At 39.1% G+C, this 14,356-nt stretch overlaps 1 protein-coding gene across 4 annotated transcripts in view; it reads left to right on the top strand.

Annotated features, from left to right (window-relative positions):
- The window catches only part of Kcnq5 (potassium voltage-gated channel subfamily Q member 5), a 173,095-nt gene that overhangs the window by 115,769 nt on the left and 42,970 nt on the right, over positions 1-14,356 (top strand). For 2 of the 4 annotated variants that reach the window (XM_048805683.1, XM_048805685.1), the window contains 2 exons: positions 3,278-3,298; positions 4,553-4,773. In XM_048805683.1, coding sequence (XP_048661640.1) covers positions 3,278-3,298; positions 4,553-4,773 — 242 coding nt within the window. The remainder of the gene's footprint in view (positions 1-3,277; positions 3,299-4,552; positions 4,774-14,356) is intronic. The other 2 variants (XM_015487395.2, XM_048805684.1) reach the window with 1 other exon arrangement.

Here is a 14,356-nt window from a genome sequence, read left to right on the forward strand (position 1 = left end):
TTGGGTTCTGAGACTATGTGTGACTCCTGGGATAGAACTCTAGAACACTTTTGGAAGAAATCCTTACACATCTCCTGCATTTATTTTCTGCATTTATTTTCCATTATTTACATTTTCTATCTTCTGTGTTCGATGAATGATCTGCATGTTTTGTTAAACTAAGCTCGGTAAAACTGGACTTTATTTTTTCCAGCATTGTCAGCTTGAGTCATTATTGGGAAAATGTTCAATTGTTTTTAAAAAAAATCTTTTCAACACCATCTCTCCTTCTGTTCACATTTATTGTACATTATAATGTACAATAGTGTATATTATAATGTACACTTCACCAAAAGGACTTAATTCCCTTTTTTAAAACATCATAGGATTTAAAATAAGAATTTTTTTCAAACTAGCAACCTAGACTCTTTTCTTGCTTTTGTTCATGTGGTTATTTGACAGTTGGTTACTTATATTATCTTTAACTACAGGCATTTTGCAGAAATCAAAATCTTTTGTTTTTACATTTCAAAGCAATTAATGCTATCTACCTCATTGATTTCTATAAATATTTATTCTTAAAATTTCTGAAGTATTCAATTCCTCAATCATTTATACTATATTGTATTGATATTTACTAAGGGGGTTGCTATATTCTAAATTATCTGTGTTCTTCTTTTCTAATGAAACAGATGCTAACACATAGACTACCATCATTTATATTGCCTATTTCAAACCTAATTATTTCAACCTAACAATTAAAAGCACTGAATATATTTCAAGCAGCACAATTAAAGTACATAGTATTTACTGCTTAAGTAGTTTATGTATTTATATATAAAACGCAATAAAGCCTAGTGGCTTTGTTTTTAGAAAAATAAAGAAAAAAATCCCTAAGCACTTCCCTGGTGGTAAAATGCTTAGTAATGTGCTGCTCTATTTCCCTCACTCCTAGTAAGTTCTGTAGTAATAAGCAGAAGCTCTTCAGAATGTACACTTCACGGAAGCAGAGGTACCCAGCATCCCAGCTATTGACATGAGATTTGAGAATGCCGACTAACCTCAGGAGCATGACCAGGCTACACCGCCACCCCACCTGAGCCCTGTTCACAGACTCACTACTCCTAGGGACTTCTTGAATGAGATTTTTCAGCCCGCTTTTAATTTTCCTTGTTGCCTGCTGCCTGCTTTGATACTCTCCACCACTGGGACGAATAGGCAGGGTCCCGCATAATACTGGCAGTCAGCCCCTTGGCGCCTCCTTGTGGTTGGACTACTGCTGAGCTGCTGCACGCCTTGAATTGTTATGGCTTAGTTGCCATCTTGTGCCTGAGGCGAGAAATTGTAGAATGCTTATCCTATGAAGGGCTAAAACCCTAATTAACTATAACAATAACTACAGCATTCTGAGTCCTAGAGGATTACTGTGGGGTATGATGCCACACAGTTCCCTGGCAGGGAGCATCCGGTAGTTCACTGCATGCTGGGGCTATTTGAATAACTTGTACATCTGGTTCTAGAGGGAAAAATTCCCTTCCAGAGCAGTTGTGCAGGCTCCCCTGAGCATGGTCTTCAGCTGGGAATGTGGGATTGTATACTAAGAAAGATGGTCCAATCAATGACCATGGTGACCTTTTGGTTACTTTCTCCAAAGAGACCTACTTGTTGGTCTCCTGGGGATCATCCTTGGCATTCTTCCTAAAAATACTGTTACATAAATCTTCCTCAAAAATTATGCTTCTAAATGTCACAAGAAAGCAGGAAAATAATGGAAACTTTAATGTACCCATTAAGAGTCTATATTTTTAATCAATGTGTGTTTTCAATAACAGCTACTTAATCAGTTTGTCATCAAATCAAAATGCTGTGTTGATTTCCAAAGGGGAAATGAAGCAGAACAACTAATAAAAGTGGGCTTTTTGTGAGAGAACATAAGAACAGATCTTTATCTTGTGGGGGAAAATGAATGCCTAGTTAAAAAGTTCTGGGTTAGGGTCTTATTTTTACCTTTCAGACAATTCTGACAAAAGAGAAAGTGAAACATTACATTTTCTCCAATTTATTGTGCAATATATTGAGTTTATTTTAAAACGGTTCTTGAAATTTTCTAAAATATTAGATTTAAGCAAATATTCATGTAGTTTAGAAGTAAAAAAGGGAAATGGCAACCAGAATTTATTTATACCAACCTTAAATGATTTGAATGGAACTTTACATTAAGATTCAGAGAACATTGTTCCCACTTTCCATGAATCCAGAGATAATCCCAAAGTGTTTCATAGGGACAGTTTTTTTAATATATTTTATTGGAGCAATTTTTAAATATTTTGTTATTGTAAATAGACCATGGTGAATTGGATGTTGGTACTTTTGTTTTAGGATTTTCCTTTAACATTTTTAGAAATTGAAATGCTTTAAAAGTAACAAAATGAGGCTCACATTAAATAGTTGCATTGACTAATAAAAATTAGTATCTTGTTCATTTAGTTGGCATAGGAAAGAGATATCTTGAAAGTTTGAGAAAATAATTTAATATTTACTGAACCCAACCTTATATAGGAATTAGCCTCTGTTGGTTCCAGAAAAGATAAGATCAACTATAGTGAGGACTCTGTATTGATACATAGCTACATCTGCTTTTCCTTCACTAATATAAATAAAGTTGCAGATAGGAGCATATGGTCCCTGAACCAGATCATCATAAATTTAAATTATGGAGCAGGTGTGTTGAAATCAAGAAGAAATCTGAAATTTTACTATTAAAAAAATTAAGAAAAGTAGGCCTTTGGGGCACTATCCCTTTGATGGATTTGTTTAAATAATTGAAGATTTTTGGATGACACAGAGAAACTAGTCTGAGAATAAAAAGATGCAGTTTTATGATGTTATTGTTGCTCTTGTTTAATGTAATCTACCATTTAATCACACATTTGTCAAGTACAGATAAACCTTCCGACTGATGGTACTGTCGTAAAGAACTCTTGAACTCACCTGACCTCATCACAAAACTGCCCAGCCTGTTCTCTGCATGTGCCTTCAGCTAGTCATGCTAGACTTTGCTGTGTCTGCATTTCAGAGGGAGCTGTCAGTTGCATGGTCAACTCGTTTATTGTTACCAGAACGCTCTGACCACCCCAGTTCATGAAATGATTTGTTTCCATGTAAACACACATAAAATGCGGTGCATTTTTAGAATATCATTTGTTAAGCAACTAGGCATGGAAAAATAAATGTTACTGTTTCTTGCTAGCTATAAAACACATATCCACTAAACACATTTGCTGTTGGCATGCTGCAGTTGGGGACAGTGGACATTGCGGTAAGTGGAAAAGACAAGGCCTCCACTTTGTCTCAGATAATCCTTATCCATGAGAACACTGCCTTCATCCCCCACAAGGGCTGCAGCATGACTTAGAAGAGCTGCTCTGGGTGACTCCGCCATAGACCCATTGCCCCATTATTTCTTCAGTCCCTGCTGAATCCTGGGCCTCTCACATTGATAACAGTGTTTTGCCTGCTAATAATTAGCACAGTTACTTAAAGAAGCAAGAAAACAAACAAAATGGAAGCATACTTCCTGCAGTTCATTTGATTCCCACAAAAATCCTTTAGTTATGTTGCTGTTTTCATCTCCATGTCAGAGATGAGATTCCAAAACTCATGTCTCTTTGGTTCAACCTTACCTTTACTGGCACATCACACCACATCTCTTGATTAGGAATGTGTGAAGATGCATTTGGGATTTTTGTTGTTGTTAATGCTTCCTTGAACCATCCACAACAATTTAATCCTGGCCAGGACCAGAGAACTGAATGTTTGAACAAATATAATTTACCAGTAGCTGCCACAGCAAATCAATAGCCTGTTTAATAGCAGGAAATTGTGTTAGTGAACATTACATCTCATTCTGTTAATCAGTCATCTCATTCATTATATGTTGAGGCTGTCCTATCCTGGTGGTTTTTGTCTCACACGAATGAATGTAAGCATAAAAGAAATGTAATGTTAAGTGTTGTATGTTTAGTATTGTGAATGCAGTGCTACCAACTGCTATGAGATTGCATGAATGTATGGATATCATAATCTTGCCTGGAATAAAAAATGCATGCTGAATGTAGGTATATATGTAACTGTCATCCCTGTTTTCCTGTAGAAATGTTTAGAAATTACAAAGAGATATGCTCTCAAACAAAAAATAAATGAAACTCTTTTTAATTTAAAAGTTGAGGCTAACGCTAAAATCACCTGACAGTTTTTAAAGTGAATTCCAAACCAGTTCTTGTTTATCTCCAGTGTAAGTGTGTACAAAATGTACCTGGTCGCAGTCATTTCTATGATGAATCCAAGAAGGGTGTGTATGCCTGTGGAATGAGACTGATCTCACGTAAATGCAAACATATTAAATGAAGCTCAAAATTTTCAATAAGGATAAAATACATTTCTGTGTTCCTACTTGCTGAAAACACTTTATCTATAGAAATACATGACCATATACAATTTCATCCAATTATGTACCCAAGTGAGATTAAAGAAATTGCTTGAAATGGAATAATCATGCCTCTGTTCTCCACAGTCAGAAGCTAAGTTTTAAGGAGCGAGTGCGCATGGCTAGCCCGAGGGGCCAGAGTATTAAGAGCAGACAAGCTTCAGTAGGTGACAGGAGGTCCCCAAGCACCGACATCACAGCCGAGGGCAGCCCCACCAAAGTACAGAAGAGCTGGAGCTTCAATGACCGCACCCGCTTCCGGCCCTCGCTACGCCTCAAAAGTTCTCAGCCAAAACCAGTGATAGATGGTAAGCTCTGCTTTTCCATGACCATTTTTAATTTGATAGGCAATAGTGAGTGAGATTATGAAGTAATTAATTCTCCATGGTACCACTTGAAGATAGAAGGAAACACTCCAGAGAAAGAAATTGCTTGTTTGTTTTGTTGGAAATTTATTCATTGCCTTGGGCAAGCGTACAGAACATAAGTTAACTTTTGGAAGCGACTTTGGCAGTTAAATTCGCATTTCAAAGAAGCCACTGGACAGATCTGTAGTGCAGTGGTAGAGCTTAGCATAGGCAGAGGCCCCAGGTTCCCCCCCCCCAACACCAACAACAACAAAAACCAAAAAAAGATTTTATTGATTTTTCACTTATATCTACAATCTATTTATTGTGAGATCAGCGTGGCTGTCTTTCTGACATATATTAAGTCTGACCAGCAAAGGCTTACGGACAACCTGGTGCTCTGAATATCCTGAAACATAGCAGAGTGTGACAACACCTTTCTTGTCAATGAAGAAGGTGCTCTTCCCCTTCCTCACCCTCACATTCTCCGTCTACCACAGGTCAGACCACTGCCTCTCTTCCTCAGAAAAATTTCTGCTGAAAAGTTCTTAAATCTCCCAATGATAAGTAAAAGTCAAGTTCTTCTCCCAAGTGCAATTAACCTACTTTATTTATCATATTACGTGCCAGACGTTTACTTGCTAACACACTTTATTGAGTGCCACATCATTTTCATGTTTATGAAACGTTTATTTTTCATTTAAAGATTAGCTTGTTTTCCCTTTTAAGTGTGCCCTCTGGGATCTCTTATACTGGGCAAAGAACCAAAATCAAATAGCATCTGCCATTAATGCATAAAAAATGCAAAGGCTATCAGTCCTTCTGTTCTCATTCCCTAGAATAACCTGTATTTTCCCAGGCCCTGAAGGCTCAAGGGATAAAATTAACAACCAAGGGTCATAATCAACAGTGATCTCAGGCTCCCTGCAGTGAAATCCCTGGAACCTCAGCCCAGGGCCCCATCCAGTTTACCCAGAGATCTTTGGGGATATGCTTCCACCCTCAAGTGAGTGATGCAAATCCCTTCTTCACACTTTTCCATTCTCCACAACCCCACAAGGGCTACACTCTCCAGACTCCTAGCTGCTGACCTGATGTGGTCCCTCCTGGCAGAGCTTGCAGCTCCCACCTCGACTTCAGTACATGCTGATCCTGCCACGCTGCGCCTCCACCTGTTGCTTTGCTAAGGTGGGAAATGCCTCCTCCTTCAACACTGGACACTCCTCCATCAAGCCACTTGGAATGCCCTGAGTCACTGGTGGCAGAGATTTTCAGTGTCCTCTAGTTTCTACACTTTCCTTCCTTGGAATTTGGCTAAAAGCCCTTAAGCAGCTGAGTATGGAGTTACTGGTGACAAGGCTTTATGCTGCACTCAAAATAGATTCACTGGATATAAATGGGTGCATCCTTTCCGAAGGTAATTCAGCAAAATATATCAAAGACTTTACAAATACCTGAGCCTAGACCTATCCCGCTTACCAATTCTACTTATAGAATATAATTGATAGAATGTAATAATATCAGATATGAGAAAAGAATTATTCCATTTTTGCTTATATGTAGGTATATATTGTGCATATAGATTTGTGTGTTTACAGGAAAAAGTCTGGAAAGACAACAATATATGAATACTAATCTTGAAGAGGTGAGATCCTAGTTACATACCATTTATTTGTTTTCTTCATCTATACTTCCTAATATTTCTACAATGAACATGTAAATCTTTTGTAATAAGAAAGCAAAAGGATTTTCTTTTGTTAAAATATAATTCTTCCTTGCACACACTGCCCTCTCACCCTGCTGTACTCTAGGGCCCTGGGACCAACCAATACTCTCAAACCCCCGTCCTTAAGCTGATTTTCTCCCATGTGGTAGTGGTGGAGACCAGCATGCACAGAGTGCAGTCATGGATTGTCAGATGAGTTTTCACATGTTCTTTTACGAATACAGTTTGTATGAGTTTGCTTGGACTTTTGTAACAAAGCACTACAAATGTGGTTGTTTAAACAACAGAAATTCATTTTCTCACAGTCTAGGAGCTAAAAGCCCAAGATCAAAGTGTTGGAAGAATGGTCCCATCTAAAGGCTTGCTTCTTGACTTTCAGATGGCCACCTTCTCTCTGTATCTTTACAGTCTTCCCCTTTTTCCTGTCTGTGTCCATATTTCTTCTTCTTAGAATACTAAGCATACTGGATTCAGGTCCACCATAATAATTCATTTTAACTTCATTACCTTTTTAAATATCCTATCTTCAAATACAGGATCATTATGAGGTGCTTGGGGATTAGGATTTCATCACATGAATTGGGGAAGGGGGTCACAATGCCTCCTGTGACAGAGCTCCTGCTCCCCACATCACAGTGTCCCTGGTAAACTGAGGTGCATCCATATCTTCACCCCTGACCCTGGGTTCATAATGTACTAGAAACACATTAATTATACATTACAATGGGTCTGTATTCTAAAGTCGGCTTCAGCAAACATTCAGCTCCTTGCTGTGACATCCTTACAGTTGGCTGAGCATATTCAAACATAAAAATTATAGAATATGGATTCTAAGCATGGAAAATGAATCCTAGTACTGTTTGGCCAGAGGGAAAAAGAATTTCAAAGACTTGATAGAGTCAGCAGTATCCATCACAGTATTCCCAGTATCTGCAAAGATGTCTCAGAGGTGAGACATAAAAACAGATGTCTTGTCTCTACCATTTCACAAGTTGGAGAGGCCTCCTGTCACCCACTTTCTAGATCATTTCATACAAGTGCATTCTGTTCGGTTGGAAAGGAATTACTGTTCGCTGGCTGATGCCCATCTCGATGGATTCTGAGCTCCTCAAGTAATGAGAGGACTGACTACTGATCTGCCAAAGTACCTTCTGGCTGTCCACCTGCAGGAGATGGTGGCTCCTGACTGCTCATTTAAGCCAATAGTCCAGAATCATTACCTCTGATATACATGATGTTGAGTCTTAGAACATTGGAAATCCTTTTTTAGAGAAAAGAAAAAAAAAACTGAAGTAGCTATCGAGTAAACGTAGACTTCAATTATACATTTTTATTTTTAGTGCCTCTCCAGGCTTTAAGTAGTTCTAAAATCCACTTACTCCCCTTAGAAAATAATACAGAACACTACAGTCAACTCCCAGTTATTCTAGGTCCTTTAGTTCATTCACTTCTGGAATTCTTTTCTTCTACTTCTCACTTTTCTTTATATATTTTTAGGCATTTAATTGCCCATTAGCATGCTCAAGGAGATTGGATGAATAAAAGAAAGAATAATGGAAATTCAGTTCAGCCTGCAAATTAATAACCAAAGCTATATTTCAAAAGTAATGGGCCTATAACCAAAAAATACTATAAAGGAAAAGAAAACAAATTCAGAGTTAATCTATAAATTGTAATAATTCCCACTAAATCTGATACTCTTTACCATAGATGGCAGTATTTTGTAATTTAATGGCTCCTTCAAAAGCTTATTAGGTATCCATGTTGCTTTTCTTTGTTTGTTGTAACTTTCAATGAGATTACTATGTTACACTTTAAAAGGACACAGTTATCTCCTAATATTCCACACTCATGTGTATCAGAGAAGTAGAAAGTAGCAGGCAGATGATGGAAACCAGAAATGTACAAAGGACAAAAGACGAAAGTTAACTTTAAGGACTGAAGAGATATTACCATAGCAAATTTATTTTGATCAATATGATATGATTGGTAATTTTAGTTCATATATCCTGGAATAACAAACAGAAAGTCAATATTTAAGTATTTGAGCCACTTTGTGTAATTTTAGAAATTAAGTAGCACAGAAATGATATTTTATCATGAGTACATAAGAACAATAATGATAAAACTTTGATTGAATCCTCTGTGACAGGCATGTTCTAAATGCTTTTTCCCTCTTATCTCATTTAATTTTCCCTGTACCCCCATGAAGTTGTGACATTATTATCCCCATTTTATGCATGAGGAAACTAAGACCTAAAGCTAAGTCATGTGTTCATGTAAAGGACCCACAGTGCACACCTGCCCTCCTTCAGGCACATTGTAAGTTGTGCTCTAGGCAGTCACATCAATTTCCCTTCGGCATCTTTCATTTCTTCTCTTCCTTCCTGCCCACCTTTCACTCTTCCATCTTCAGTTGGTCCAGATCCTCCATCTCATGCAAGCCATTTTACCTTGCTACTGCTCCACACTGTATTGCAGCCCCAGCTGCCATACCTCTTAACTGCATCATCTTCAAAGGATGCCAGAGATCGAAGATTAGGCAAATTGGGGAAGTGGCCTTTTGTTGACCCTTCTCTGTTTTGATCAGGTATCTAGGAAGAGATCCAGGATAATAGCTATGCTGGTCTGTGTCCATTTACCCAGGCAGGGAAGCAAATGATGAGGTTATCTGAGGTCTGTTTCAAGATGCAAAAGGTAACAGTGGGAGATGGACAGCTGTTGTCAACAGATGAGCAAGTGGAAGGTAGCAGATAGCAAATAAGAAATAGCAAGCCAAAATCTACATGAGTGAAACTAAGGTAGAGCTGGGGAAAGTTTTCAGATTCTGGGTGACTAGTTTGCTATCGAGGAGAGCTATACTTTTCAGAACCTGCTGCACGTGGGAATGCCTTTCAGAACAGCGCTTAAAGAATTCAATAACTTGGATAGAAAAGAACGAGGTGGTAACTTGAGGTAGGTCCACTCTGTAGTGCTTAGTAATTTGATATTAACTTGAGAGTTCTAGAGTAATTAGCATCTGTTAGTTCCAGAAATGTCCATAGATTTAAAAATATAACTCACACATAGATTTAAAAATGTAACTCACCAGTTCTCCACCCCCACTCCATCCCTGGTACTAGGGATTGAACCCAAGGGCTCTCTAACACTGAGCTATACACCACCACCACCCCCAGCCCTTTTTATTTTTATTTTGAGACCAGGCCTCACCAAGTTACCCAGGCTGGCCTCACACTTGTGATCCTCCTGAACTCAGCTTCCCAAATCACTGGGATAAAAGGTTTGCACCACTGTGCTAAGCATCTCTAGAGTTTTAAAGCATAAAACTCCAGATTTAGAATCCTTCTTTCCCCCACCCCTTATTCTTTCATCACATCATTTCCACAAGACAATGAACAGACTGGCCTAAGTCCTTGAATTTTAAAAGAAGGGTAAAGGAAAATCTAGACAAAAATAAATAGTAGTATTTTGATCATGTAATCCCTTCTCCTATGCGGTCAGCACATCCATTTCCTGTCTGCATCGCCATCACTGAAGGAAAGCTGGCTCGTATGCCTGTTCCCCACCTACTCTGTAGCCCTGCAACACCCGTTCCTCTATCTATTTTCCTTTGTCACTCTCCCTTTTGACATTAATGATAACTAACCAGATCCCACCTAAAAATAGCAAACTGGTAGAAATGCACCATGTGGGGTGCCAGAACCCCCAAGTCCTCTGGAAGATGGTCAGTTCATTATTTTCTCTCTTCTTTAACCTGGTCCCGGGTCCACTGGTCTACTAAAACCCTTGCTTGAGACTATCAGTTTAAGGTCACTGAGAATACTGATAAAAAGGAGGCATTTTAGCGCAATTGTTTTGACAACTGCTATATCTGGACTGACAGTTTCCTACATCCACTTCTCAAAATTCTGGATATTTTCTTCCAAGCAGCATCTATCACAAAACGTCAACATTTCACGTGCTTGATGAATGCACATAGCTTTGATCTTCTATAATCTTCTTTTATGTTTGTTTTCCAATGACTTCTTCTTCCCTCATGCTTTTCTCAGTCTTCCCAGGTGACATTTTTGATGTTTCCACAAAATGCCAAGCACTGCACTGCATGTAATGTTTTCCCTGACTTTCCATAATGATGGCCCAACTTCATCCAGACCTTGATTGTCATTTTTTTCTTCGCTATATTGTTGTTTCCTGGCACTTTCTGAAACTGCCCAATAATGAATCTACATTGTGATGACAGAAACCCTATAGTTCAAGCAGCATTCTATTAGAGCTTCTAGTTAGCCAGTTTGTACACATTCTGTGTCTGAGATTCTGACTGAGGAGTGTACTCATTCCTGTCAGCTTTGTTTGTAACAAAACCTGAGGTTTTCCTTTAATGATCAGGACAAAGGGGGCTTATTGAGAATGACTGGATCTGAATTCTGACAATTCATATGCCACGTTTCACTCTGACTTCAACTTGGGATCATAATTCTTTGCAAAAGCCCACTAGGTGTATGCAGTAGGATTCTAAATCACGCTTTCAGTTCTTCACTAAGTTATTAGTGCAAACCATTAAAACCATTGCCTGAATGAATTGTCTCACTTCTGGCCCATGGGTGTTTGGTTTCTGGGTTGTTGGTGGCGGTGGTTTTAGCTGCCCAGGTTCTTCATTAGGTTGGTAGGTCATCATGTATTTCTATATTCAGAGATATCTCCTAGTTCTCTCCTGCTTGTCCTAACTGTTCTTGCCAGCTAAGCTCATCGTCAGTGATCTGAAGCTTTTATTAATATTGTGATGGGAGAAGGATCTCTCAATCTCTAGTTACAGATTCCAAAGACTAAGTGTTTATTATTATTTCTGCAAAAGGCTGTGTCTTTGTCACTTTGAGTTGCTATAACAAACATACCATGGACTGGATGGTTTATAAACAGCAAACACTTCTCACAATTCTGGAAGCTGAAAGTCCAAGATCATGCTACTGGTAGATTCTTCATCTGGTGAGGGCCCACTTCCCCATGCTGAAAGGGGCAAGGCACCTCGTGGGTCTCTTTTTTAAGGGTGCTAATCCCATTCATGAGAGCTCCACCCTCATACCCTGTACGCCTCCCAAAAACTCACCTTTTAATGCCTTTGCCCTGGAGGTGATGGTTTCAACCTATGAATGTGTGTGGAGTGAGGGGAGGGGACACAAGCACTCAGACCATAGCAGGTTGCTCCTTCCTAACTTTTTGTGCCCTATTCCTAGCTCTTCATTACAGGGGAAATCTTTTCTGTTTTGATTGGACTGAAGTTCCTCCTAGCTTTCTGCTCTCATCCAAATGCTCCTTCGGTTACTGAACAGGACTTCTGTTAGATTTCTCTAGGTTCTGCCCCTGTGTTTCTTGTCACCCTATAGTGTCACTCTATCTCAGAAAAAAATAGCTACTTGTTTGAAGTATGAATGGATCTACCTCCTCCCTTCTAGCAGGAGCTAAGCTCCCAAATGACCTCCAAGTTTCACCTTAAGCCACACCTTTTGACTTTTATAGAGAAACCCAGATTTGTGAACTGGAGCTCATTATTTTGTTTCACCAACAAAATGTATGTGTGCATGTGTATACTGCTGCTTTAGAATGAATCCAAATGCTGTATTAGTTATCTAGTGTTACATAACAAATCCCCCCAACTTAGTGATTTCACACACACACACACACACACACACACACACACATTTGTAGTCTGAGAGTTTCTGTGTATGGAATTCAGGAGCATTTTAGCTGAGTGACTATGGCTGAAACTCTCACGAGGTTACAGTCAAGCTCCTGGCTGGAGGTGCCGTCACCTCAAGGCTGAGCTGAGAGAGGGTCTGTTTCCAAGCTCACTTGAGCATTTGCTAGCAGGACTCATTTCTTCACTGCATCAGCCACTCAGTAAGTTGCCTGAGTTTTCACAAAACATGCATCTGGCTTCCCCCAAGTGAGGGATAGAGTATCCCAGGGAGACGCTGGTCTTTTACAACCCCGCCTTGGAAGTGCTCCACCAGCACTCCTCCCACATGGAGTTGATCACACAACCAACCCTGATACAGTGTAAGAGACTATCCAAGGGGAAAATGCTGGAAGGTGGGGATCATTGGGGACCATCTTAGAGGCTACCACAAATGCCCTGTAATCCTATATATCTCAAGTTGCAAATGTCCACATTACCTATTGTTTTCCAGGAACCCTAACCATCAGCTCCTCATCCCTTTCAAATATTCCCATGACCTTGCCTCCCTCTAGAAGCATTAAAGCTTGTAACCTCATGTCCAATATCCTTTCTATTCTATCAGGGGGGAAAAAATCAATTCACTTCCTGGTCCTCAACTTGGATCATATAATAGCTATATGATTATATTTGACTGTTAGTTGCCCTTTTGAAAAGTAATTTCAACAAAATATTGAGCATAGGATGAGTGCCATATAAATAAATTAAATGAGGCAGTGGGAAACTAGAAACTCAGTTGCAAAACCAAGGTGTTCTAACTTCTAAGCCAGCACTGTTTCTTGAACAATGTACGGCCCCCTTTCAAATACATCAAGAGGCTAAAGGTAATTCTGGGTAACTTCAAAGGGTAGAACCAGAACCAAGAGCTGTGTGGTATCAATTTTTAGTGCAATATACTGACCGTCTAGCAATCAGAGACCTCCACACCAATGGAATGAGTTCCACGATTGGAAGCGTTCAAGCCAATCGTCAAGAACTTGTAGACCCATTCTGAGATCAAACCAGATAATCTAAGAAATTTTCTTCCAGGCCTCAGTTCCTATAACCTGCTCTTCTCATCTGGTGGAAAATAACTTCCTTAGTCTTTATCTCTTATCCTTTCAAACTGAGAAATGGAAGAGGGAATGAAGGATTGACTGAGGAATACTGAAGAAAAATTTTCTGTTATTACCCTGGTTTCAGGTCACTTTGACACACAAAAAAAGTGCTTCCCATTGCTTCCCACCACTCACTAGTCCCTCTTTATTTCTTCCCTTTCCTGTATTAGTGTTAAGCCACAATATTCTGAGAAGTGTGAAAGTGTGTCCCATCTATCACTGAGGTAGATGTATGAGATCCACAGTGGACCACTCATAAAATTTGAATAAGCCCTCTATTTGCAGATTTCAGTCCAAATCAGAAGTACTTACGAAATGCTGCTCAGGGATAGCATTTTCCTAGACACTTAGAGGGCAGTGAGTAAATACAACTCCACCTCAAGGAACGTGTTATTACAAATTTTACTGCCCGGATCCCACCTCAGCTACAGTATTGATTTGCACTGGGGAGAACAAAAGGCACCTTCCTCACACCTCAAACTTCATACTTTTCAGAAAAGTATAACCTGTGGGTGACCTATGAAATTTGCACAAAATAAGCACAAAGTTAACCATTACACAATCACAGAATGTAGCCCATATTTAGGAGAGGCACTTTTCAGCGGCATGGTGATTTTTCATTCATCTGTCTCAAATTATTTCCTTCAAAGGCACACTTAGTTTTCTGCTTCACAAAGAGAAACCAATATGACACAATTTTAAAATTATATTTAATCGCATTCATGGTGTGCTCTACTTGGTAAAGAGGGAGAAGAAAATAGTTAGGTAAAGGCTACGATCCTTTTTCTGCAATGGACGACTGACATAGGAAAAAGACAAGTTACCCAGGCTTTGCTTTTTTCTATCTGCAGTATGAAACTTTGTCCCAAATTTCTTTTATTTTATATTCAACATTAATTTTTTCCTGTTTTTTCCTTCTCTTGCCATCATCTTTTTCCTCTGTTGCCATGCACAGCACAAAACAGTTCCCTGAGTCCAAAAATATAGAAA

Source organism: Marmota marmota, unplaced genomic scaffold (genome assembly GCF_001458135.2).
Source record: "Marmota marmota marmota unplaced genomic scaffold, marMar, whole genome shotgun sequence".
Taxonomy (NCBI): Eukaryota; Metazoa; Chordata; class Mammalia; order Rodentia; family Sciuridae; genus Marmota; species Marmota marmota.